Source organism: Sorex fumeus, unplaced genomic scaffold (assembly GCF_029834395.1).
Source record: "Sorex fumeus unplaced genomic scaffold, SorFum_2.1 ptg000129l, whole genome shotgun sequence".
NCBI classification, from domain to species: Eukaryota; Metazoa; Chordata; class Mammalia; order Eulipotyphla; family Soricidae; genus Sorex; species Sorex fumeus.
Window position 1 is genome coordinate 6,393,310 of NW_026606186.1, and position 26,445 is coordinate 6,419,754.

Here is a 26,445-nt window from a genome sequence, read left to right on the forward strand (position 1 = left end):
CCTCCACCGGGGTGGTGTGGATGGAGCGGTCGAGGAGAGGGCCGGGACTCCCTTGGGGAACTTGCAGGAAGGCTCTCAGAAGAGGAGAGGGTTTCTCTGAGGCCCCAGGGCAGGGCGGCCTTTTCAGGGGGCTGGGGCTGGGGGCTCTGGGATGAGGGTCTCGGATGGGACAGGCTGGGACGGAGGCTGGGCCGGGAAGCCCAGGGGCGGAGGGCCGCCTGCAGCCCGGCCCGGGCCGCGGGGACTAGCCGCAGGGGCCGGCGGTGCAGGGGGCCGCGAGGGCCGCCGCCTCCCGCCCGGACTACACTTCCCGGCAGCCCCCGCGCGGCGGCGCGGGCGGGCGGGGGCGGCGGCGGGGGCGGCGCGCGCCGGGCACGCGCGCCCGCGACCATGGCGTTGGCCGGCGGGGAGAGAGCGCAGTAGCCCCGGGAGGCGGCGGCGGCGAGGGGGCGCGCGGGGGCCGGGGCGCGGGCGGGGAGAGCGCCGGGGCGGGCAGCGCAGCGCAGCGCCGAGCGGGGCCCGCGGGCCCATGCGGAGGCCCGGGGACCATGGGCTCCAGGATCAAGTGAGTCCGGGGGCTGCAGGCCGCGCGGGGCGCGCCGGCTGGGGGCGGGGGCGCGACCCCCGGGGGGGTGCCCCGCGTGCCGGCGTCACACGGGGAGGGGGCCGGTTGCCATGACGATCCCGGGCGGCGCGGGGGCGGGGTGCGAGGGCGCGCGGGTGGGTGGGCGGCCGGGCCCGGCTCACCTGCGCGTCCGAGGGGGCCCCTCCACGGGGGAGGGGGTGGGGTGGGGGTGCGCCCCTGGGAATGCTCGGACAACTGTTGGGGGGGAGGGCGAGGCGCCTCCGGAAGCAACTCCCCGAATGGGCGTGTGTGCGTGTGTGTGTTGGGGGCGGGGGGCGCCCTGAGAGTTGGGCAGGTCCCGGGAGATTGCAGCCTGGCTGCCGCAGGCCTGCAGGCCCCCCGCACCCCCCAGTGCCGGCGAGTCTCCGAGGGAGGAGCCCCCGCTGGCTCGCAGCTCTGCACGCCGGCCTCTTTCTGTCCCTCTTATCTCGCAAGAGGCCCTCCCTCCCCCCACTGCGGGGGGCCAGAGGCTGCGCCCGGCCCGAGCCCGGCTTGTGGGGGCTCAGCCACCCGGAGAGGCCTGGGTGTCCAATCCCGCACTTTCTCCCGCTCATTCATTGCCTGCCCCCTCCCCTCCCCCAGCTCCCCTGGGGCGCGTGGGGGATTGGTTTTCCCCTGGAGGTTGTGGGCGCGCCCAACTTCAGAGCCCATTGAAACATTGTTGCCTGCTCTGGGGCCCGCAGGCTTGACTTGGGACGGTGCAACTTTCCCCGCTGCAGTCAGCCCTGGGCGGGTGCTGGAGGCTATCTGGGCTCCCAGCCCCAGTTCAGGCGGGCCTGTCCCACAGCTTCCCAACAGGCCGAGTCTTATCTCTAATCACTAACAAATGTTCACTTTTTTCCCCTCGCTGACTTGTAGCAGGCTTTCAGGGGGGCATTTGGAAGTTGACAGTGCAGGGCTTTAACTCCAGACCTCTGACTTAGGGACTCTTTATACCCTCTTACCAGAAAGTGTCGGAATGTGTTGATTTCAGCATTTTGAGGCTTGTGCTAGGGAAGTTGGAAAGGGGAAGGGACTAGAGGGTGGAATCTAATAATTATCCAGAAAGGGCCTGTCGTGTCCAGTCCAGCCCTGTGACCCTTGCCCAGCCTTGTTGTCCCCTGACTCACCATCCCCATTTGCCAAAAGTTTTGGAGATGTGCTGAGGCCATCTGCCCCGTTTTGCTCAGGGAATGAGCAGCGTCAGACAAGCCCCTGTTCATAGTGCTTTTTTTTTGGGGGGGGGGGGGGTCGGGGAGGCGCAGAGGCAGAAACCAGGTGTTAAAGTAGAAGCCTGATCCGAACAAGAGCTTGAGAGGTGCTGGAGGTAAAAAGATGTAAGTTGGCCAAGCCCTGGGATGAAGGAGTCTTCCCCCTTGTCCCCAAGCTAGGTTCCCGATTCCAAGAGCTGTCAGCTTGCATTTCAGTAGCTCTCGAAAAACACTTCCCCAAAGCTGCCTGGTTGCCTTGTGGGCTGGTGAGGACGCTCACCTTCTCGTCACAGAGAAGTCTGGAAACTCTCCTGATGCCAGGCAGGCAGCGTTCAGGACGGGCACGAGAATCCAAGTTCCGATGATGAGGCAGCAGGTCTGGCGCGCGATCACTTGAAGGTTCTCAAGTGTGCGGGGCGGCACCCTTGGCTGTAATAAAAGGAGCACTTGGGCGAGGAAACGTAGAAATGCATGAAATTGTGTTAAGCGTGAAATTACTATGAAGAGTCGCTTCCTCGGGCTTGAAACTAGACAGACCACTCTGGAACTCAGGCTGGGGAAATCTGTCTGTGCCACTTGTAACGCTCACGGGGTGGAGGAGGAGGAGAAGGGGGGCCCTGAAGCCAGGCTGTGAACTGTTGTCATCGGTGTGGTTTGGGCCTGTGGCTTGGCTGGCCACTCTGCTTGAGTGCTGATCACACGGTAGAAGGAAGCTTCTTGGTCGGTCACTACCGATTGTTCCATCCAGACCTGAGCTCGCAGACTCTGGCTCGGGGCTTCGCTGGTTGGGTTGATATGTGAAGTGCACAGGCCGTGTGGTGTTGGAGGGGCTTGGGGAGTGAATGCGCTTGGGGTCTGTGCACTCTGCCTGCTTCTGCCTGCTGTGGTGTGGCAGGGTCAGGCTGAAACTGGGGGCTAGATCAGAGTTCCTGAGTTGCAGAGTTTTCGTGTCCCACCCCTGATACCTGCATGCTCCCTCTATCTGCCCCGGCCCCAAGGGCCAGAAGGGGCAGTGACTGCTGGACCCGTGCCCCAATACTTAGTCTTCCCTTTCCACCTTCTCTCTCAGAAGACTAAGAAAACCGGCATAGTTTAACCAGACCTGCGAGAGAACAGGATGTGTTGGGTAGCGGTGAAGGAAGTTTTGATGATCGAGGATTTATACTGTGAATGTGTAGAGCAGGAGTTAACATTCCCCGATTATTGAAAAAGTAAAAGTTGATTGAAAAGCATCCCATGTATGATTCTGGTGCTGATGTCTGGTGGGTGGTCAGTAGGGAAGCATTTGCGTTGCTGGCCATAGGCACGGTCGTTCATCCCTTGATCTGAGTGCCTTGATCTGGGGGCTGGTCAAGGCTAATCTCTCTGCCAGGCATGAGGTAGAGGTGGGGTGATGTTTTATGTGACCCATTTCTGGGAGAGCTCACAACTGGCCAGTGATGTGAGACCCCTTAACCACATTTTTTTTTAAATGAGGAAATAGGTTTCCACCACCTGACTCCCTGCCCTAGCCGAGTGCTGCTCACCTGTGATACCCTCTCCTGTTTCGGCAGACCTGTTGCTCTTCATCTGGGTACCCTCCCCCCATCAGCTTAGTTCAGTGAATTGTGGCCCCCCTCAGCCTGACCCTGCTGCCTCTCATGTATGTCCCACCCCAGCCTAGACCAGATGGTTCTTATCTGTGCCAGCTCCAGTTTGGGCGCTTCATACCCTCTGCACTCTCAGTCAGGTGCCCGCGTTTGTGTATCCATGGCCCTTGCATTTATTACGTGCATAACACCAAATCCAGTTTCTTATCTGTCTACATCATGAGCCCGGCACAAGGTATCGAGTTCCCTGTGTCAGATGCAGGACCTGTTGCAAAGCTGTTCCACAGAGTATGGTATGCACTGGGGAGGTCGGTTAGGATTTGAATCAAGATCCTTCCCTAAAGCTCTGAGTCGAGTGTACCTAGAGTTAGAAGGACAGTTTGCTACCTGCACCCGGGAAGAGAGTTTGTAAGTTTTTAAAGGCAAATGACCCTAGTCTAGACAGACAATTTCCCTTTTCGGGGGAGGAGGGGTCACACCCAGCGATGCTCAGGGCTTACTCCTGGTTCTGCACTCAGGAATTACTACTGGCGGTGCTTGGGGGACCATATGGGATGCTGGGGATTGAACCCGGGTTGGCCGTGTGCAAGGCAAACTACCACCCTGCTGGACTATAGCTCTGGTCCTTAGGCAGACAATTTCCTAAAGCGTGTTTATAGCCCAGGTTCATTTCAAGAAACCAAACAACTGCTTGGCAACAGAGAGCAGAGGTCCCAGTGTACAGGTAGCACTGGGAAGTCAGACTTGCCCCGGAGAGGACAGTGATGCAGAGGGAGGCACTCAGTGGAGGGGGTGGGGTGGAGGGAGACTGGCAGTATGGGACAGGTACGTTTAAATCTTCTTTAGCATTGGAGTGATCCTGGTGGACGGGACTGTGGTTAATATGAAGCAATTTAACTGATAGTGCAGACACACGGCAGGAAATGGTGTGGCAGCTTAATATTGCTTGTGGTGACATCCTCGAAATTGTTTCCAGGCACCAGGGCCAGGAAGTGGATTGTAAGTAATAGAAGGAAGTATTCTAAGTGAGCTTGAAGAAACCTGACATTTATGGACTCAGAGAAAAGCATCCTCTAAGACCTGGAGACGGAGGGCCTGCGTATGGCTGCTGATTGGCCCTGGCGGGGATTCTGTATGAGCCCGTGTCCCTGTCTTCTGTCCCTGTCAGCCTGTGACCCCTTTGAGGTTGGTGACCAAGAAATGTTTCCGTTCATTCCTTCGTTCACTCAGGGTAGAACTAAGAGGAGTGTCAGGCACATCTCACGCACTCCATAACCGTTGGGTCATTATTGTCGTGGCAAGAAGCGGTGCTCTGTTATGTGCCGGAAGTGTGCTAAGTGCCAGGGACCCTCAAATGAGATCTTTCTTCTCCTTAAGCATCATCAGTTCCCGGTAGTTGGGAGACCAAAATGCAAAATAAAACCAGCTCCTTCCAGACCAGGAGACCTGAGTTGGAAGCAGGCTTTCATTGGAGAACAGAGGGGAGCAACCCCTTTTTTTCACTTCACAAAAAGTGAAGTGTCTCTTTGAGTAAGAGCACTGCTGTCGTGGAGAGGTGACTGGTGACTAGTGAGGAGAAGGTGGAGGTGATTCTGTCTCCTGAGGGAGGGTCAGGGAAGGAAGGCTTCATCAGGAAGATGATATTCACATGAGTGAGGAGGGAACGAGGGGCAGACTCCAGAGCAGCGGCTGTGGAGATGGTGGTCTGAAAGAGAGCAAGCGTGGGGTCTTGCTCCAAGTTTGGAGTGGTAGTACAGCGGGCAGGGCGTTTGCCTTGCATGCAACCGACCCAGGTTTGATCCCTGGCATCCCATATTGTCCCCTAAGCACTTCCAGGAGTAATTCCTGAGTGCATGAGCCAGGAGTAACCCATGAGCATCACTGGGTGTGACCCCACAAGTAAAAAAAAAAATAAAGTGAGCAAGCATATGGGTAGACAGGACATATTAAGGAAACATGTTATGACCATTTTTTAAAAAAAAAACCAGTTAAGTCATTCAGTTAAGAAAACCATTTTTGGATTAGGGCTATCCAACCACACTTAAAATAGTTGGTGTCAGGACAGTTGTGACCGTTTTTAAAAGCTTAGTTAATGAATTTTGTATTTTGGGGTCATGCACTACTTAGCGGTCACTCTTGGAGGAGGGGGTGCTTGGGATCGAGCCTGGGTCAGCTGCATGCAAGGACAAGCACCTTCCCCACTGTAGTATCTCTCTAGCCCTCTGTTTTACAGGGTACTTCAATGCCAGGAATGGTGTTAGCCATCGGGGATGTTCATGGTGACCGATACATCGTCATCCCTACTCTCACAGAACTTACAGGCTGGGGGACCTGACAGGTCTTTTAAAAGCAATTCATCTAACAGAAGGGGGGCCAGAGCGATAGTACAGTGCATAGGATGTTTGCCTTAGCATGCAGCCAACCTGGGTTCAATCCCCAACATCCCACGCGGTTCTCCAAGCACCGCCAGGAGTAATTCCTGAGGGCAGAGCCAGGAGGAAGCCCTGAGCGTTGCTGGGTGTGACCCAAAAAGAAAAAAAAATATTGTTAAAGGTTTGTGGAGAGGGTCAACAGTGAAAAATTCTGAGGACACCAGGAGCAGCAGACCTGTTTGGAGTGCAGTGAGGGCAGGCTGAGTCAAGGCCAAGAGACCGGTAGTCATGTAAAGGGACTGACTTCATCCCAGACCGAGTGCACAGCATGTGTGAAGATGCCAGGTCCAGAAAGCCCTAGAGAGAGCCCAGAAGCTGGGGGACAGCATGTGGGTCTGAGGGGGGCCAGCAGCGGGAGATTGGTGGTGAGCTTTGAGAGAGTGCCCAGGACTCTGTGGCCACTGAAAGCAGCTTTATTGAGATGTGGTTCACCTCTTCTGGAAGGTAGTCTTTGAAAGTACCTAAGTAAGTGGTCTTTAGCGTACTCACAGAAGTGTGATTGATCCCTCCCGATGGCTGGACTTTATCATCACCCATTAGCAGTCACTCCCACGCCTCCCAGATCTCTCAGCCCTGGACAATCCCGAGTCTTCTTTCCGTTGTCCCAGATTCGCCTGTGCTGAGTTATGCAGTACATAATTCGTCTTTCACTTAACATCATGGTTCCAAAGGTTGGTCATCTGATAGCATATGAGTATTTATTTATTTTCCTTGCTAAATTCCTCCGCCCCTCTCAGAGAGCCCGGCAAGCTACAGAGAGTATCTCGCCCTCACGGCAAAGCCTGGCAAGCTACCCATGATGTATTTGATATGCCAAACACAGTACCAACAAAGTCTCACGATGGAGACGTTACTGGGCCCGCTCGAGAAAATCGAAGAACAACGGGAGGACAGTGACAGTGACTTGCTAAATACTATTTCAGCGTATGGACCAGCCATGTTTTATTTACCCCTTCTTCAAGTTGTTTGCTGCTTCAGCTGCTTCCACTTTCTCACTTCCACAATTAGCATAATTGTACACTGTATGTGCATATAGGTTTTCACTTCCTTTTGTTTTGGGGAGGGGAACCATGCCTGGCTGTGCTCAGGGCTTACTTCTGGCTCTGCACTCCGGGATCACTCCTGGTGGGCTTGGGGGACATCTGGGGATGGAGCCTGGGGCAGCTGAGTGCCAGGCAAATGCCCTACCCATTGTACTATCTCTCTGACCCCATTTTCATTTGTTTGGGATATATGCCTCCAAGTGGAATTTTTTTTTTCTTTTACTTTGCTTTTTTGGGTCATACCCGCCGATGCACAAGGGATTACTCCTGGCTCTGCACTCAGGAATTACTCCTGGCGGTGCTCTGGGGACCATATGGGATGCTGGGAATCGAACCCGGGTCGGCCACGTGCAAGGCAAACACCCTACCCACTGTACTATCACTCCAGCCCCATCCAAGTGGAATTTCTTGCTCTTACAGTAAACTCTGTTTAAGGAACTTCTGCACTGTCTTCCCTGAGCCATTGCCAAACTTGCTGCAGAGTGGTGTCCCATCATACTTTTGATGAGCCCAAATGAGTGTTGGAGATAGTGATGGCTACTAACAGACAGAAGTGTCTGAAGAGGTTGCTGTCTGGTCGGGAAGAAAGGTGAGGTTTGGGGAGAGGGGTTCCCCAGGAGCAGCAGTAGAAACTGTACGACTTGAAAAATGGGCTTAAGCCCACTGCACTGTTTTTGGATCCAGAGAAGCAGCCTTGGGTTTCTGGAGGTGGCCATTTCCGGCTCTCGTGTTGGGGACCCCTCGTGACGGGATCCCCAGCTGCAAGCACTGGTTTGTTGCTCCTGGAGAGCTGGGGGATTTTCGGCTGTGAGATGGGGAATGGTTGACACTCGGGGACTTCTCCCCCTCTGTGTCTCTCTGGCTTCTGCAGGGCACCCTGACCATCCTCAGAGGCGACTGCAAAGACCGGGGGGCGGGGGCATGGGGGTGAACAGGAGACCCAGCTCCCTGTTATGAGGGGTGCTGAGTCAGCCACTGGAATTTTCACCCACGACTTTTCTGGTGAATGTAGAGGGGCAGCGCTGTGGTTCTAATCTTAGTTAGCCATGGCAGGCAACCCCGAGGGGGATGTGCTGGAGACCGGAAGGTTAAATCCGGAAAGGTAAAATTTGGAGGAAAATCTGTTTTTTGTTCGGGCTATTTCATCTGTCATCTGTGTGTAGCTCCTGGCTAGAATTCTAGTTGTGGGTTGCAGAGTTTTTTTTTTTTTTTTTTCCTGGCCTTAGGGCTGGAGCGATAGCACAGCGGGTAGGGCGTTCGCCTTACAAGTGGCCAACATGGCCGACCCGAGTTCGATTCCTCCGCCCCTCTCGGAGAGCCCGGCAAGCTACCGAGAGTATTCGATATGCCAGACACAGTAACAACAAAGTCTCCAATGGAGACGTTACTGGGCCCGCTCGAGCAAAATCGACGATCAACGGGAGGGCCTTAGGGGTAACTACTCTGGGTTTGTGACATTCCTTTTTTTTTTCCCCTTGCCCTTTTTAAAAGGATTTTTTTTTTTGAAAATGGAAAGATAAATAAGAAAAATAAACAAAAACAAAACAAAGTTGGTCCCATTTACTTTTATTGGCACCCATGACTATTCTTTCTGAGGACTTAGCATACAAAAAGGAGCCAAAGGCAGGAAGTAACAAAAGATGTTTAAGATGTATCAGTTCCCATGGGGGGCTGGGGAAGGGTGCATTTCCCAAATTTATTTGTATGTTGGTTCAGCCATTTAGATTGTATTTTCTCTTGGAGCTACCGCTTTGTATCAGTTAGTGACTATCTGGGATACCAACATTTCAGGTGAAGGGAGCCAGATGTGTGAAAGCCTGGGAAAGCCAGGGCATCGCCACCAGGTGGGACCTAGGCTAAAGGAGACAGGAAGTGAGGCTGAGCCCTGGGACAGGCTGGTGCGGAGGACCTCAGATTTGAATTCCAGGCAGGTTCCTATGGGACGGGAGTTTAGGGCAGCGAGACATACCCTGGTCTGTGTGGGGTAAAAAGAATGTTAGAACTTTATTTACTTTATCAGCCCTCAAAAGTTTGGTTTTTATGTGTTCTAATGCAGGGTTTTTTAAACTTTTTCCACCTGCGACCTCTTTTCGCCCTAGAAAGGAAACAGGGGTGAGTGCCGCCAGCAACACCTTGGTTTCATTACGTGGTTGATTTAGAATGAATTTTTGGACTTTTCACATTAAGGAACCTTTTGCTGTTGCCAAATTGTATCCTATGACTCCCACATTTAGCTCCATAGGGGGTTGTGACCCACAGTTTAAGAAGCAGAGTTCTAATTGTGTGTGTTTGTGTGTGTGTGTGGTGGGGCATTTTTAAACTATGTCCTGTCTCCCAGGACATAGACATAAAAGGGAGGAAAGAGCCAGTCTAGAGGAAGAAGCTGCAGTTGGTCCCCAAGGAAGCCGCTCTGGTGGGTGGGCTTTGGAGACACTCCGCTTTGAGTTCCCCGGCTCCACACGGTCCCCCGTCTGAATCCTGACTTTCTGAGTTTGCTTCTTCAAAACTAGAACTCTTACAGAGGAAGCTAATAAACCTGTCAGCGTTGTGAGGATTAAATGTGCTCTTGGATGGAGCCCCCAGCTGTTCAGGAGCGGCAGCTGTTGTTCCCCTTACTCGGGAGGACGGGGCATTTTAAAAATCAGCTGTAGGCTCATTTTTTTTTTTAACTGATAGTAATACATGGGGAAAAATAGGAGACTGTGAATCTGTTTTTAGTTCTGTGGAAGATTGAGGTCTGAAATGAAAGCTTATAGAAAGGAAAAGAACAGATTTGAGAGAGATTTGAGGTCGAATTGACACAACTTGATGACAAATTACCTGTCAGAGGCGAGAAGAGATTCCAAGATGACTTGCCGGGGTCGATGGAGTTCCGTGAGAGATGAGTGTTTGGAAGGTGAGGACTGGGCCTCTCAGGTGTTCGCTTCTCCGAGAATCAGAACAAGGCCTGTCAGCCAGCACCCAACGAGGAGCCCTGTGAGGCCTCTGGGCTCCGAGTGTGTGTGTGTGTGTGTGTGTGCGTGTGCCTCGTTACCTGGGTGATACTGCACTCAGGGCTGGGCCAGGTGGCTGAAGGGAAGCCTAGATTGAGTGTGTGTGTGGGGGTGGGGCAAGGGAGGGTGGAGAGGGCACCTTGAAACTTACTTTGGCAGCAGGGAAGGTGTCAGGGACGATGCACTCGTGTCTCCCAGGACATAGACATAAAAGGGAGGAAAGAGCCAGTCTAGAGGAAGAAGCTGCAGTTGGTCCCCAAGGAAGCCGCTCTGGTGGGTGGGCTTTGGAGACACTCCGCTTTGAGTTCCCCGGCTCCACACGGTCCCCCGTCTGAATCCTGACTTTCTGAGTTTGCTTCTTCAAAACTAGAACTCTTACAGAGGAAGCTAATAAACCTGTCAGCGTTGTGAGGATTAAATGTGCTCTTGGATGGAGCCCCCAGCTGTTCAGGAGCGGCAGCTGTTGTTCCCCTTACTCGGGAGGACGGGACAGTCTCTCTGAGCACCCTGGAGATGACAGGTAGGACAGCTGTGAAGGCACTTGGCTTGCATGTAGCTGACCCCATTAAGTCCTTCGGCCTCGCCTGGTCCCCTGAGCATGGCCAGGCCTGGCAGCCCCCTGAGGACCCCCAGATGTGGCCCTGGAGGCCCCCCAGCACTGCTGGGGTGGCTTAAAGTCCTGGGAAGGCGCTCTTGGGTCTACTGAGCACCTTTCCCTCCCCCACTCCCAACGATGAACGTGTATGTGTTAAGAGACAAGCTGTTTGCGTCCTCTGTAAGTTAAGACGCTTTGTTGTTTATTTGACTGAGAAGGACTGTGACCCTGGTAGATACAGAGTGCTGCTGATAGGACTGAGCAAATAACTAGAACCAAAAACACTCAGGAACTTTGGTGCCTTCTCTCACATAACTATTTCAAAATGTCACTGATTTATCTAGGATTGACACCATGCATTTATATTTCTCTGTTTAGTTGGTGTGACCATTCATTTTCAGGTTTTTTTTTTTTGTGTGTGTGTGTATGTGTGTGTGGGCAGGGGGTCCTTTCTGGGTCACACCTGGTAATGCACAATGGTTAGTTACTCCTGGCTCTGCACTCAGGAATCACTCCTGGTGGTGCTCGGGGAACCATATTGGAACGCTTGGGATCGAACCTGGTTCGGCCACGTGCATGGCACATGCCTTCTCCGCTGTGCTAGCACTCCAGCCTCTCATTTCCAGTTTTACGCATACCGTCTTGTTTCCTCTTCAGGTGCATAGAACTATTTTTTAAATATTTTATTTTAGAAAATTCAAACATTTATAGAGAGAATAGGACAACAGACCTCCCAAACACCTGTTACCCAGTTTCTTTTATTTTGGGGCGTTTTGGGGCTACATCTGGCAGTGTTCAGGGGTTACTGGGGCTCACAGACCACATGGGTTGCTAGGGATTGAACCCTCGGCAGCTCACTGCAGGCAAGTGCCCTACTCACTATTCTATCTCCCCAGCCCCTCATCACTGGATTCAACTCTTGTTATTCAACTTAGTTTCATTTGTAAATAACAGACCTTAATTCTGTACCCTGCCTTTCAGTTTTGAAGCAAGTCCCAGATGTCATATTTCATTTGCAAATATTTTCATTTAGATCTCAAAAAATAGCTATTCTTTAAAAAAATACTTAATTCCAATGACTGTATCACTGTCATCCCATTCATCGATTTACTCGAGCGGGTGCCAGTAATGTCTCCATTCATCCCAGCCCTGAGATTTTAGCAGCTTCTCCTTACTCATTTTTCCCAACGCTGCCATATTGGAGGCTCTTTCAGGATCAGGGGAATGAGACCTGTTATTGTTACTGTTTTTGGCATATTGAATATGCCACAGTTAGCTTGCCAGGCTCTGCCATGCTGAAATAGACATAAAGATAGAAAATAATTGCTTTTGCATTACAATGGCATACCTTAAAATATTCCAGAGATCATAACTTTCTTCCTATATCTTTTTTTTTTTTTTGGCTTGCTTTTGCTTTTGGGCTATACTCACTGCTACTCAGGACTGACTGACTTACTCTGAGCTCACAAATCACTCTTGGCGGGGTCAGGAGAACCCTATGGAGTATCAGGGAACAAATCCAGGTTAGCTATGTGCCAGGCAAGCGCCCCTGCCTGCTGTACTCTTTTGCCCCTTGTTTTGTCAAAGATTTTTTGTTTGCTTACTTGCCACATCCAGCTGTGCTCAGGGCTTACTCCTGGCAGTGCTCAGGGGACCGTATGGGATGCTGGGGATTGAACCCAGGTTGGCAGTGTGTAAGGCAGTACTACCTGCAGTACTATCTCTCCTTCCCTTGTGATATCAATTTTAATTTTAACTTTCTGCTTGTTTTAGTCCATTAAGGCCATACATTGCAAGAGTTTGACATGTATCTCATAAGTCTCTTTTCCTGCATGCAACTTCTTTGTTAAAGTGAGTTTTTCAATCTGTATAATTTCCATGGCCTCCTGTTTATTCTGTTTCCTTTATTTACTGTGACTTGATGGTTATTTAGTGATGATAAAATTCAAGCCTATTTTCTTGCCAAGCATGCTTAAAAGATAGTGATGGGTCCTTCCATTAGGAGGCATAGTATGTCTGATTATCTCTTTTTTGCTCCATTAATATGTTAGGCCCAATAGAATGGCAGTATTTTATTTCTTCTACAAAGAAAAGCTTCTTCATATTATTTGTTTATTCTGAGGTATACTTCCTTAAAGAAAGGTAGGGTAAAGATTTCCTTCCCTTTTCTCCTTCTTAGCGTTGTTGCAGGCTTGGCTGCGGTTTTTGTCAGGTTTTAGGGCTCACTAGGGGCGGCAGTGCTTGTGCACCCATGCTTAAATCTGAATATCTGAATTTCCTCCTGCATTCTGAAAATACTAGTGTTCTCTCTCTCTCTCCTCTCTCTCTCTCTCTCTCTCTCTCTCTCTCTGGCACACCCAGTGATGCTCAGAGCATCACTGACTCTTAGCTCTGCGTTCAGGGGTCACTTCTGACGGGGCTTGGGAAACCATATGGTATGCCAAAGATCGAATCTTTGCCTCACCTACTAATGAACTATCTCTCTGGCCCTTGAAAGTCCCTATTTTGGATAATACCAATGTAGTACTCTTTTTGCTTTATCCCATGGTATTGCCAAATGTCACCACCACCAGTATGATTTCTAAGACATTTTTTGGGGAGTCGGGGGGCAGGGTGAGGGGACACCCAAGAGGTTCTCAGGGGCTCAGGGGCCAGCCTGGCTTATAGTTCGGTGCAGGGCTGAGGATGTGATGTGCTCAGCCCTGTGCTGGGGTTACCTGGGCCCCCCCCGGGAGTGGCGATGCTGGGGGCTCCAGGCCCACGCCCGGCAATGCTGGGGGACCATCTGGGGCCAGAAATTGTACCCAGGTTGGGCATATGCTAGCTGATCACCGTCCTATCGCCCAGCCACTGAAAATAATTTTTTTTTAAATTTTAAAAATGCAATGTCTTTATCTTTAGAGTATATCCCACGAGGTATTTTAGGTGTGTCTCGGCTAGTATAGTACTGCTTTAAAACCACTGGAAATAGTTTCTCTGGTTGTGTCACCAACTCAATACATATTTTTAATTCTTTTGGGATTGTGCTTCCAGATAAGTTTGTTTTATAATTACGTAAAATATTCTTCTGCGGGGGGGGGGGGGGGGGGGGAGGGCCTTCTCCAGCAGCTCCGGGGCCCCAGGGCCATGCCCAGCATCCCCTGAGTTCCTGTGGTGTGGGCCTGGGCCGTGCTGGCAGCTGCTCAACGGGCCGTGTGGTGCCCGGGACCGAGGCATGCTAAGCATGTGTGCCAGCTCTTTGAGCTATCTCCCTCACCCCGACATAAAATGTTTATATGGTTTCGAAGCCAAATCTCCAGGCTGATTGGAGAACTCCTATCATCCTATCACATTCCTGGCTCCTTGTCTCCATTGATAAGAAGTTAATTTTTTTTTTCCATTTGTCATTTAAAAAATGTATTGGTCAAACTTTAAAAGTTATTTAAATCAGAGTGTGATGGCACGTGGTAATGGATCTGACGGCTTGTAAGAGCTTGTGCTGAAGAGCCATAATTCTCCACCCTACAAGTTCCCTATTTTTCTTTTTTTAGTTTTTCTGGTTAACCTTCATAAGGGGTTACATCTTTACCTTTTAATTTAATTAACCTCAGAGTATTTGACTTCTTGAAGCAAAACATGATAGATACAGTATTTTCTGTATTTCCATTCAGTCTCTTAAAGTGGTTACATCTTGAGCTATTTTTGTTGTTCCTTTAACTTTTAGTAGTGTCTCCATTTTTTCTTCTTTCTCTAAGCAATACTTATACTTTCATATGGGTATTTTATTTTATTTTTGGTTTTTGGGCTGGGCTGGAGCAATAGCACAGCGGTAGGGCGTTTGTCATATGCGCGGCTAGCCCGGCCGAGCTGGGTTCGAATCCTCCGCCCCTCTTGGAGAGCCCTGGCAAGCTACTGAGAGTATCTCGCCCTCACGGCAAAGCCTGGCAAGATACCCATTTCATTTCATTTCATTTCATCATCCTGTTAATCGTCGATTGCCTCGAGCAGGCCCCAGTAACGTCTCTTTCATCCTAGCCCTGAGATTATATTCAAGGCTATTTAGGAGAATGAGACCCATCATTGTTACTGGTATTTGGCATATTTGGTACGCCACGGGGAGTTTGCCAGACTCTGCCCTGTGGGCAGTCTACATTCGATAGCCTGCAAGTTTGTCCAAAGTAGGAATAAGACAATAAGATGTCATAAAAAAAAGTTCTGTTAAGATGTCGCGGCCGCGCGGTTCCGGGATCTGGATTTTATAGTCTCTGAGTCTTGGCTGCTGATGGGATTACACGGTGCCAGGGGGCCAGGTGGTGGGTGTGACCTCCCGCCTACTGGAATTTGGAGGATCTGGGTGGAAGATGCTCGACTCCAATTCGAGTAGGCTTGGAGGTCTCGGCCCCGGAACCCGCGTGGCTTTGTCCCTCTGCCAGTACCTTCATGTGTGCGGAGAGTGGTCTCAGCATGGTGGTGGCTGGTCCTGGAAGTCTTCGGCTGCCGTAGCCCTGGTCGGGGCGGGGAGGAAAGCTCAACCCGCTCCCCTCCAAGGGACTCCGGGAAGGAACACCCAGGCACGGGGGCAGAGACTGCACTGTTCTCATACGTCATACCCATGACGTATTCAATATGTCAAACACAGTAACAACAAGTCTCACGATGGAGACGTTACTGGGCCTGCTCGTGCAAATTGATGATCAACGGGAGGACAGTGGTATAGTGCTACAGGGCTACGCCCATTTATCCTCAGGGTTACTCCTGGCTCTGCACTCAGAAATTACTCCTGGTGGACTCGGGGATTCTATGGGATACCGGGGATTGAACTCAGGTTGACAGTGTGCAAGGTAAAGTCCCTACCCGCTGTACCACCGCTTTGGTCCCTCCTGTGGGGATTTTAGCTCTGATCCATGACCAGGGTCAACTCTTCCATTATATTTACGCGTAGATTAATTCTAAAAATGAAGTGAATATTGTTCGGTAATGACCAGTGGGTGGTGCTTGATTGACATTTTCTTTCTTTTGGGTTCATTGCCTTGATCCCAGGAGACTGTTTTGTTTTGTGTTTTTTTTTTTTCAGTTTTTGGGCCATGCCTAGTGTTTGGTGCTCAGGGATCACACATGTTGGGGGGCTCAGGGGACCGTCTAGGGTGCCGGGGTTTGAGGCTGGACTGGCAGGGTGTAAGGTGAGTGCCTTTCCTGCTGTCCTGCTTCTCCCGCCCGAGACTGTTCTGTTTTGTTTTGTTTTGGGTCATGTCTGACTGTGCTTGGGAGCTACTCTATGGCACTCTGGGGACCGTGTGTGTGCCAGGGATGGAGTCAGGACTGAAGGAGACTGTTCTTAACTTTGGCTTCTTATGTGCCTTGTTTCTTATCTCCATTCAGAACTTGTAGTTCATCTGAACTGATATCTCAGTTTCTGATTTTATGCCTGTGTGTGTGTGTGTGTGTGTGTGTGTGTGTGTGTGTGTGTGTGTTTGGGCCATATCGAGCTGTGCTCAGGAGGGCTGGGAAATCCTATAAGATGCCAGGGTTTTGAACCCAGGTCAGCCACTGCAAAGCAAGTGTCTTACCTGCTGTGCTGTTACCCCAGCCCCTCTGTGTGGTTTCTAAGGTCCCTCTTCCCTCCTTGCTGCCCTTTGTAGTTGCTGCTGTGAAGGTGCAGGAGGGGATGCACAGGCCTGGCTGTGGCGCCTGCCTGTGGTGGCCTCAGTGATGGGGGGAGGGGGTGGTGCTCAGTGGGCTGATTTGCTCGCAGAGCTTTGCACCCCTTGGGTCACTATGCTCCTGGGGGGCTGCATTCTTCAGTGGAGGTGGACCCGCCGAGAGCGCTGCCCAGGGCCCCGAGGGTTCTGTCCTTCTTGGGCTCAGGAACCTTGACTCTGCAGACTTGTGTGAGCCGCAGGGCTCCTTGTTAGGACACCCAGCCTTTGGCTTAGAATTTCTTCCTTCGGGGCTGGAGCTATAGCACAGCGGGTACGGTGTTTGCCTTGCACGGGGCCTACCTGTGTTCAATTCCCAGCATCCCATATGGTCTCCCGAGCACTGCCAGGAGTAACCCCTGAGCATCGCTGGGTGTGACCCAAAAAGCAAGAAAAAAAAAAAGATTTCCTTCCTTCACCTGCACAGCCTGGCACCTTGGCAGAGTCGCAACAAAACTACCTCCCGAGCTGGGGACTGATGCTGTTTGTGATCTTGGCTTCCCTGGTCTGTGCCTTCTCTAGGCCTGCGTTTCCTGATCATGCGCATGCTCCTTGGGAATTTTGACCTCCTGCCTTCCAGTATCTTTGTGAGCTGGGCTTTCTGTGCCATTTCCGTGCCATCGTGGATCTGGCTTTGCTGATTGTGCTTCTTCTTTGTTCTCTGAAGTCCAGAAGACCCCAGAGACTTGGAAGATCTTTATCTGGATTTTTATTTATTTTTTGTTTTTGCTTTTTGGGTCACACCCAGTGATGCTTAGGGGTTACTCCTGGCTCTCCACTCAGGAATTACTCCTGGTGGTGCTCGGGAGACCATATGGGATGCTGGGAATCCAACACAGGTCAGCTGCATGCAAGGCAAATGCCCTACCACTGTGCTGTCGCTCCAGCACCCTGGATTTTGAATTTTTTTTTTTGGGGGGGGGTCATATCTGTTGATGCTCAGATGTTACTCTGGTTCTGCACTTAGGATTTAACTTCTGGTGGTGCCCCAGGGGGAGGGGGGGCATGTATGGGGCACCAGAATCCAACCTGGGTCAGCGGCATGCAAGGCAAGCTCCCTGTCTGCTGAACTGTCTTTTTGGCCCTGGATTTTGATTTTTAAATCAAATTTTTCAATCAAAATTTTGCTTCCTTCCTCCCCTTCTCCCTGAGTTTTGAAATCCTGTTCTCATAATTGCTTTGTCCTGTCCTTAAACTTTTCCTTATCCTTATATCATAACTTGGATTTTATTTTTTAATCACAGTTTTTCATTTTTCTTTTCCCTGCCGGCTCCCTCCTGCCTTCCTGTCATAAAGTTTGCTGTGTTGTCTTGGCCCTGGAATGTCCCTTCACCACTGTTGCATTGTTTCCTAGCCCCTGGGTAATTAATTTTGTTTGCTGAAATAACACACTCAGCTGCTTCTAGGACCTGAATTTTACAGGACCGTTCTCTTATTTTTTTGGTTTGGTTTTTGGGCCACACTCGTTAATGCTCAGGGACTCTTCGACTCTGTGCTGGGGAAACCAGACCATGCCAGGCCTTGAACCAGGCCTTTGAAGGCAAAGCCTGGCCTCCAGTCTGTTGGACCCTCTTCGTGTCCCATTATTATGGAACATGTTGTCAAGTGGACTTGCAGAAAGAGTAATTTTGAATTATTGTATGACCGAAAAATGTCTCTCATCTCATGCCTGGTCAGTAGTTTCCAAGGGCAGAACTTTGAAGATGCTCTCCACTCCCTTAAGATGCTTCCGTGGGTCCCAGCTCTGGAAAGGAAAAGTACTCTGCTTCGTAGTTGCCAGTCTGAGACTTCCGGCTGCGCCCTGGGTGACAGAAACCCTTTGCAGTGGGCGGGAGAGGGCCTCTCCATCCCAGGACGCCCTCCCATCCTGCCCTCCTAGGCTGGGGAGTGTTGGTGGCTGTTCCCCTCAGTGCCTCACCCTGGTCCCTTCCCTCCGCCCCCCTTAGACCGCAGTGAGAGGTCCTGGTTGCAGCAGTGCCTGGGGAGCATGTCCCGAGGACTGACCAGTACCCCTACAGGTCCCTGGATTTTGTTTTTATTCTGAGCCTGTTCCTGGCTCTGTGCTTAGGGGTCACTCCTCGCAGTGCTCAAGGACTTGAACCCGGCTGTGTGCATGTAAGCACCTCTGCTGCTTGCCTGTCTCTCTGGCCCCTGCACCCTGAATTATTTATTTATTTATTAACTAAATTTTTTTTTTTTCCTCTTTGGGTCACACCTGTCAATGCACAGGGGTTACTCCTTGCTCATGCACTCAGGAATTACCCCTGGCGGTGCTCAGGGGACCATATGGGATGCTGGGAATCGAACCCAGGTCGGCCACGTGCAAGGCGAACGCCCTACCCGCTGTGCTAGCGCCCCAGCCCCTACCCCTGATTTTTTTTTATACAGACACATGTTTCCCACCCCGATCCAGACAGTGTCTTCTTTGTGGAAGAGTATCTATCTCCTGAAGGGCTTCCAGAAGATTCTTCCCCTCCCTTCCAGTCAGATCTCCAGTCAGTACTACGCCCTCTTCTGTTTTGTTAATTTGGGGTCGCACCTGGTGGTACTCAGGACTTGCTCCTGGCTCTGTGTGCAAGGCAGGCGCCCTACCCTCTGTACTATTGCTCAGTCCTCGGTCAGTACCTCTATCAAGATCCTCACTACTGCTTTTTATTACAATAATCCTTTTTTTTTTTTTCTGGTCTTGAAACTTATGTGATTGGAATTGCGCAGTGTAATCTTTCTCAGCATGGATCAGCTACAGGAGTCAACTATATCATCTTTATGTAATTATATTGCAACTCAGTTTTTCTTTTTGGGGTCCCTTTGGGAGACCCAGAGGTCCCTTTGGTGGCCTCTAGGCCTACACTCACCCAAGCTGGCCACATGCTAGGCATGCGCTTTGACCCCTGACTATCTTTCCAGCCCCTCCGCAAAAATTCTTACACCTATATCATCGTTGGCGAAGCTCTTTCTTTCTGTTAGGTTCAGACATAGGCTTGCGTTTGCTTGTTCACATTTACTGCATGTTTAGTTTGAGTCGGTGCTGAGAGTTTTCCACAGCACATCCTCCTCTCGGCTCTATTTGACTGTGTTTTATTCACATCCAGCATCTGATACTGTTAGACCTTTTATACCGGTGAGTGAATTAATTGCCCATAGTCGTTTTCATTTGCATTTCTCTGACTACTGATGTTTAGCACCTTTTTATATGCATATTGACCTCTTGGATCTTTTTTTTTTGTGTGTGAGTTGCCTATTTTAGGTCTTTTCCCATTTTTGACAGGATCATCTGTCTTTTACTGATTTGTCGGCATTCTTTGTTACCAGTTATGAATAATTTGTATGTATATTTGTGGCGGGGGGGGGGGGGGGGGTGGATCAAAGCATTTGATTGGGTGTCTCCAGGGAAATATCGAAAGCCAATGTTTTCGGCTGGCTAAGACCTGCTAAGATCTGCTTAGCAGTACAGCTGCAAAAAGCTAATTTGTTGCATTACAAAAACATTTTCCCTGTCTGTGGCTTGCATTTCTAGTTTGTTTTATTTACTGTTTATTTATTTATTGGGCTTTTTGAGTCACACCTGGCAATACTCAGCAGCTACTCCTGGCTCTGCACTCAGGAATTACTCCTGGCCGTGCTCAGAGAACCATATGGGATGCTGGGGAATTGAACCCGGCTTGGCCGCATGCAAGGGAAACGCCCTACCCACTGTTCTATCCTCTAGTCCCAACGTTTCTACTCTTAAAATTGTATCTTAACAGAAGTTCTTACTTCTAATTTGTTTCTTTTGTTTTGTCTTGGGCCCTTCCCCTCCCCCTCCCCCAGTTCTTGGGGGCTTCTGTAGGCTCCAGGCTCAGGGATCATTCCTGGTGGTGGTCGGGGTTGGGGGGGGTTTGCCATGTGGCGTTGGGGATTGAACCTGGGCCTCCCACACCCACAGCGTGTGCACAGCCCATTGAGCTGTCTCCTTAGCCCTCGTTTTTCTTAGTGTAATAGATTTAAATTTTTTTTTTGTTTGTTTTTTGGGTCACACCCGGTGATACACAGGGGTTACTCCTGGCTCTGCACTTAGGAGTTACTCCAGGTGGTGCTCAGGGGACCATATGGGATGCTGGGAATCGAACCTGTGTCGGCAATGTGCAAGGCAAATGTCTACCCGCTGTGCTCTTTCTCCAGCCCCCTACATTTAATATTCAAACACCAATCCCACCACCATCACGCCTTCCCACCACCATATTTCAGATGTTTCCATCCCGAACCCCAATCCCTGCCCCAAAGCAGAACCGAAATAATATATTTTGTATTGTAGAGTATTAGATTTAAGAAACATTTGCCTAACCTAAGATCATAAATGTACTTTGATTACTTCTGGAAACTATATTATTCAATGTTTTACATATTTTGCTCTCTTACTTGATTCACTTTAAACGAATTATTCTTTCAGATGCCATAAGGATGAACTCCTTTGTAAAGGAACAGGAAATTAGTAACCCATGAGACCGCATATGACCCCCCAGCATCTCCAGGGGTCATTCATGCTCAGAGTTGGGGATAACTCTTGAGCACACTAGATGTGGTCCCAAACCCCCTTAAATATATAATATAAATTATAGGTTTATACATTGCATATAGATACTATTATACGTTATATAATATATATTGTAATTTTTATATATGTTTATGCACAGCGGGCCGGCCTGGCTCAGCCGGGTTCGATTCCTCTGCCCCTCTCAGAGAGTGCGGCAAGCTACCGAGAGTATCTTGCCCACACGGCAAAGCCTGGCAAGCTCCCCGTGATGTTTTCGGTATGCCAAGCGCAGTAACAAGAAGTCTCACAATGGAGACGTTACTGGGCCCGCTTGCTCGAGCAAATGGATAAACAACTGGGAGGACAGTGCTTCAGTGCCACAGTTTATACGTATGGTTGCTGGAAAGGGAAGACAAAGGTCTGTACAGTGAAAGCTTTGCACTTCAGAGTCCTGGGTTCATATCCGTATTTATTAAAAACAACAAAACATGGTAGGCCGTAGACCCAGCATGATATATTGAAAACACTGAATTAAAATTTTTTTATTGTAAATCAACAGATCAAAGCAACAAGGTGTATGCATATGTATCTATTTTGGGACTTAACTTTTCTCAGTGTTGCAATACCTTGTTATTTTAAAAACTTAAAGTCAAACATGTTATATGTAGTGTTAGTCTTAAAATTTTATTGTTGGGGCTGGAGCCATAGCACAGCGAGTAAGGCGTTTGCCTTGCGTGCAGTCAACAGGGCTGACACAGGTTCGATTCCCAGCATCCCATATGGTCCCCCGAGCACCGCCAGGGGCAATTCCTGAGTGCATGAGCCAGGAGTAACCCCTGAGCATCGCTGGGTGTGACCCAAAAAGCAAAAAAAAAATTTTTCATTGTTGCTTTCAGATTGTATGTGCTTTGCTGGTATCTTTATATCTTCATATAAGTTCATATACGTTTTAGAATTAGCTCCCTCCTTCTTTTCTTTTCCTGCTCCCTCCCTCCCTCCCTTCCAGCCTTCCCTACTGCACTCACTCCCTGGCTTCAGCTTCTGAAAGTGTATTTGAGAGGAGGGGCTTGGGACACTGTGCTTGGGGGTCACTCTTGGGGCTTGGGGGATGGTGTCTTGCCAGGGAATGAATCTGAACAATTCCAGTGCTCAGTCTGTTGTGCTCTTTCTCCGCCACTACAATTTTGTACTGGGATTGCGTTGCATTTCGAGATGGATTTGTAGAGAGTTGATGTTCACAGTAGAGTTTTTCTGGTACTTAATCTAATAATTGGATTATAGGTTCATTTGTGGATCATGTTTATTTTCAAATGTTAAACCAACTTTGTGCTCTGTAATAAACCCACTTGATAATGATATATTGTTTATATATATATTGCTGAATCCAATTTCCTGACAATTATTTTATTTCAGCATTGATGTCCATGAGAGATTTTTTTTGTTGTTTTATTTGTTTTGTTTTGGCCACGCCCAGCAATGCTCAGGGGTTCCTCTTGGCTCTATACTCAGGAATCGCTCCTGGTGGACTCAGGGGACCATATAGGATGCCAGGGATTGAACCCAGGTTGTCTGTGTGCAAGGCGAACGCCCTGCTTGCTGTCCTCTCTCTCCAGCCCCTGGATTTCATTCCCTCCCACTGTACTGTTTCTCCAGCCCCTCATGAGAGATTCTGACTGTAGTCTTGTCAGATTTTGGTATTAAAGTTACGTTGGCCTCATAAAATTATAGATGGTATTTCTAATTTTTTATGAAGCCAACATAAATATATAGAGATTATGAGATTTTTAGTTATAAAAATTTTAGTTATATCAGTGGTTACAAATTTTTGGATGCATAAAGAGAGTCTGTTAGGAAAATTAAGTATTACTCATAAGTGCTGGGAATTAGAAAGCGCTCACCTGTTTTTCCCTACAACATAGGGGCACAGGTAAATCTGTCTTGACCCTCTGTACACTCTTCTCCTTCCTTTCTGTTATCTATGCTAAACTTATTTTACCATCTTTGAGATTACATAATTTATTATTAAGTTAGTCATCTGGCATCTTATTAGATTTTAGTGTATGTCTCCTAGGAACAACTGTATTGATGATAACCACAGTACTTTATCACCATGAGGAAACATCACGTTTATTCAACAATAACATTAACAATAATTCTCATTGAAAATTTCCAGTTCCAAAAAAATTCTTTTAGGCAGTTTGTCTTTGAGCCTGGGTCCAATTAGAGATCATGTGTTGCATTGATTTCCTTTCATCTAGAACATTTCTTCTGCAGTTTTTATTTTCTTTTTTCATCTTTGACAGCAATCTTTAAAGGATCCAGACTGACTGGAAGTCACCCTTTTTTCCTTCCATCCTTTAAAAAAAAAAGTTCTCAGTTGTCTTTAAAAAAAAAAAATCTTTCCCCTTCTTTGTAGCTTTTGATTCCTGTTTTGTGAAAATGGTGTTGTTTCTGTTCTCCTTAAGGATGCCAGTTTTCAGAAACACATTTCTTAATCTTTTTCAGAGGTATTTTCTTTCAAGAGATGATGTTTTGATATTTTTAACACAACTTTTAGTTTCCATATTGAGCAGGGACGGCATCCCCCCTTGCCCATTCCTTGCGCCTGGAGGGAGAATGAGGCCTTCGGGGACACTTGTGTCCTGGGACTGTCGGCAGGTTCTTTTCTCTCACCTGGAGTGGAGACTGAGTCACAGGGCATCTATTCTAAGCATGTGGGTGTCGCCTGGAGTTGGTGAGTCGATTCCAAGGTCTTCCGCCATTGTACTGACCCTGGCACCACCATCCACGGGGTGCTCTCCAGGTGTCCTGGAAATTCGGTGCCACGGAAGGTGGGAGATAATGGTCTGGTTGCACAGTCAGTTCCAGAGTGGCAAGTCGTGAGAGCGAAAGTAAGCTCATGACTTTTCAGTAGAGAGAGAGAGAGAGAGAGAGAGAGAGAGAGAGAGAGAGAGAAGGAGAGAAGGAGAGAGAGAGAAGGAGAGAGGGAAGGTGAGTCTCATCTTGGGGGACATCACTTGCCTTCAGTCCGAACACTGAGTCTTGTTGTTTGATGCCGCCCTTCCCACTCCCAGCCCCCCCCTTGCTCCTGCCCCCCCCCCCCCCCCCCCCCCGTTGTTATCTGACTGGCCCTGGCCTGCATTTCTTCCGACTGAGTCCTGTCTACCACTCTGCCTTTCTCCAGCCTAGTCCTTTCTCCGGGAGCAAAAGGGAGCCGTCCTAAAGGCTCATGCCCATTTACTGCTTCAGAGTCTCTAGTTTCTCCCCAGGCTTACAGATTGAAAAGCCGCACACGTGGTGTCCAGGGCCCTTGGAGCTTTTGACTCTGCCAGCTGATATCCAAATCGCAACTCATATTTATTGAACTCTTTTGAACAGGAGTTGTTCAAAGTCTTTTACATTTATGATTTTATTAAATCTTTACACTGAATCTTCTTATTTACCCTTCTTAACTACTCAGTGGAGGGCTGGAGGGATAGTACAGCGGATAGGGTACTTTGCCTCATATGCGGCTGACCCAGGTTCAATCCTTCGCACCGCATAAGTTCCCCCGAGCCTTCCAGGAGTGATCCCTGAGTGCAGAGTAAGGAGTAAACCTGAACACAGCTGGGGGTGGGGGAGAGTCCAACACCTCACCCACCAAATACCCAACCCTACGGAGAGGACATTGCTCGACATGTTGCCAGCTTGCCCAAGAGCTAAGAAGTGGGGTACGATCACGGAGCTAAGAAGTGGGGTTTTATAGCTTTCCATGTAGTCTATTAAAGCTGTTCTCATGATGACCTTTTCTCTATGAGGTGGCCTATTCAGAGGTGACGTTTGCTTAGGGCACAGCAGTTCCTGTTGATGGAGTTGGCACTGGTATGCAGATCTGGGGACTGAGTGTGCTCTCTCCCCCGTGCGGGTCTGAGCCCATTCTCTAGTGCGCCCCTCACATCCTGCCCCTGAACACACACACACATATCCACTGGGTTCACTTCTAGTCAGTCTTCAGGTTCATAACTGGGCTGGAACTTGGGAGAAATCATCTCTGAGTACCCCCTCAACCCTTCCTGCTGCATTAGGAGAGACTTGTCCCCTCCACACGGCCTATCACCGTTAGTTCACATGATGGCCCATTGTCTGCTGGAGTTCTGCCCGACATGATGCCCTGGTCAGCATCTGATTCTGGGAGAGGCCTGCTGGTGAGTCCTGGCACAGTAGGTGGCACAGAGCAGGCGCTCAGCTAAATGCACTGGGTCATTCAATGTTTGTCGTACTAGGCTGAAGAAGTTCAGAAGAGTCTAGTTGAGTGCTGACTGGATTTTATTCTGCTTTTGCTTTGTTTTGGAGGAGGCCTACCAAGCTGTGCTAAGGGTGTCTTGGGTCGTTTCCAGGGATACTTGGTAGGCAGGCCAGAGTTTCCATGTGAGGACCTGAGGATGTGGTGCTGGGAGTAGGGCTACCCTGATCGTGCTGGGGGGGGGGGGGGGGGGGTAGCAGAGCCATACCCAGTGGTGCTTGGGGCCTTCCAGGCTGCAGTCTATGGTGCTCAGGGGATCATGTGGTACCAGGGATTGAACCCAAGTTGGGCACATGCTAGGAACAGAGTATTTCCTAACCCTGACTGGATTTCATTTCTTTCTTTTTTGGGGGGCGGAGGGGAGTTTCCAGTGATTCTCAGGGGTTACTCCTGGCTCCGCATTTAGGAATTGCTCCTGGTGGTGCTCAAGGGACTATATGAGATGCTAAGAATTGAACACGGGTTAACTATGTACAGCAAATGCCCTACCTGCTATCCTCTCTCTCTCTCCAGCCCCTGAATTTCATTCATTCAAAACAAAACTTATGGTTGCCAAAACACCATGATTTACAGTTATTAATAGTCTAGTTGTTTCAGGTGTACAGTGTTCCAACACCAATCCCACCACTAATGTGACATTCCCTGCCCCACTCTCCCCAGTGTCCCTCCCTCTCCCTTCGCCCTTGGCAGGCACAAAGCAAATGATTTCATTAGTACTTGCTCCTAGAAAACTTAGAATGACAAAAGCAGTTATTGGAAAATAAATTAATAAAGGTCAATTTGTGATAAGTGATTACTATATATTAGCCTCTGTAAATAAATTAATTTACTATAATGTAATGTAATACCTATTTTATGTAGATAAGTTTTAACTGATATCTAAAATATATTGTATTTTATTTTGTACTTGGGTCTCATTATGGTAATAATCCTGTCTGCCATAATTAATAAAATTAAACAATTTTTGTTAATATATTTTAGGCTCTACATGAAATAGGCGAAGAACCCTCAACTAAAATTTAGTAAGAGTGAGAATTAAGAAAGTTTAAAGGCAAAAAAAAAATTTTCAAAGGGAAAATCTAAATAGGGCTCTAAAAGTACAAAGTTTTATTCTAAGAAAGGGAATATTCAGAGACTAATAAGATGTAATACATTCAATATAAATGAGATGTTAATTCATTATTGAAATAATGGATTTTTTTTTTTTTTTTTTGCTTTTTGGGTCACACCTGGCAATGCTCAGGGGTTAGTCCTCGCCCTGCACTCAGGAATTACTCCTGGTAGTGCTGGAGGACCATATGGGATGGGTGGGAATTGAAATTGGGTTGACCTCATGCAAGGCAAACTCCCTACCCACTGTGCTATTGCTGCAGCCCCGAAATAATAAATTATTATATTTACAATAATTATTGTTATTATGTCATGTTTACTCCTAGCAAGCTAGGAGTAAGCTAGGAATAAACATACCTTCCTTAGTCTAATAAGGGTTGGGGCCAGAGCTATAGTAC

General features: G+C 49.1%; 1 protein-coding gene across 2 annotated transcripts in view; it reads left to right on the forward strand.

Moving 5' to 3' along the window:
• The first annotated feature begins 412 nt into the window (after positions 1–412).
• DENND1A (DENN domain containing 1A) overlaps positions 413–26,445 on the forward strand; it is a 523,912-nt gene continuing 497,879 nt past the window's right edge. For both annotated transcript variants that reach the window (XM_056138645.1, XM_056138644.1), the window contains exon 1: positions 413–565. In XM_056138645.1, the coding sequence (XP_055994620.1) occupies positions 549–565 (17 nt within the window). In that variant the 5' untranslated portion in view covers positions 413–548. The remainder of the gene's footprint in view (positions 566–26,445) is intronic.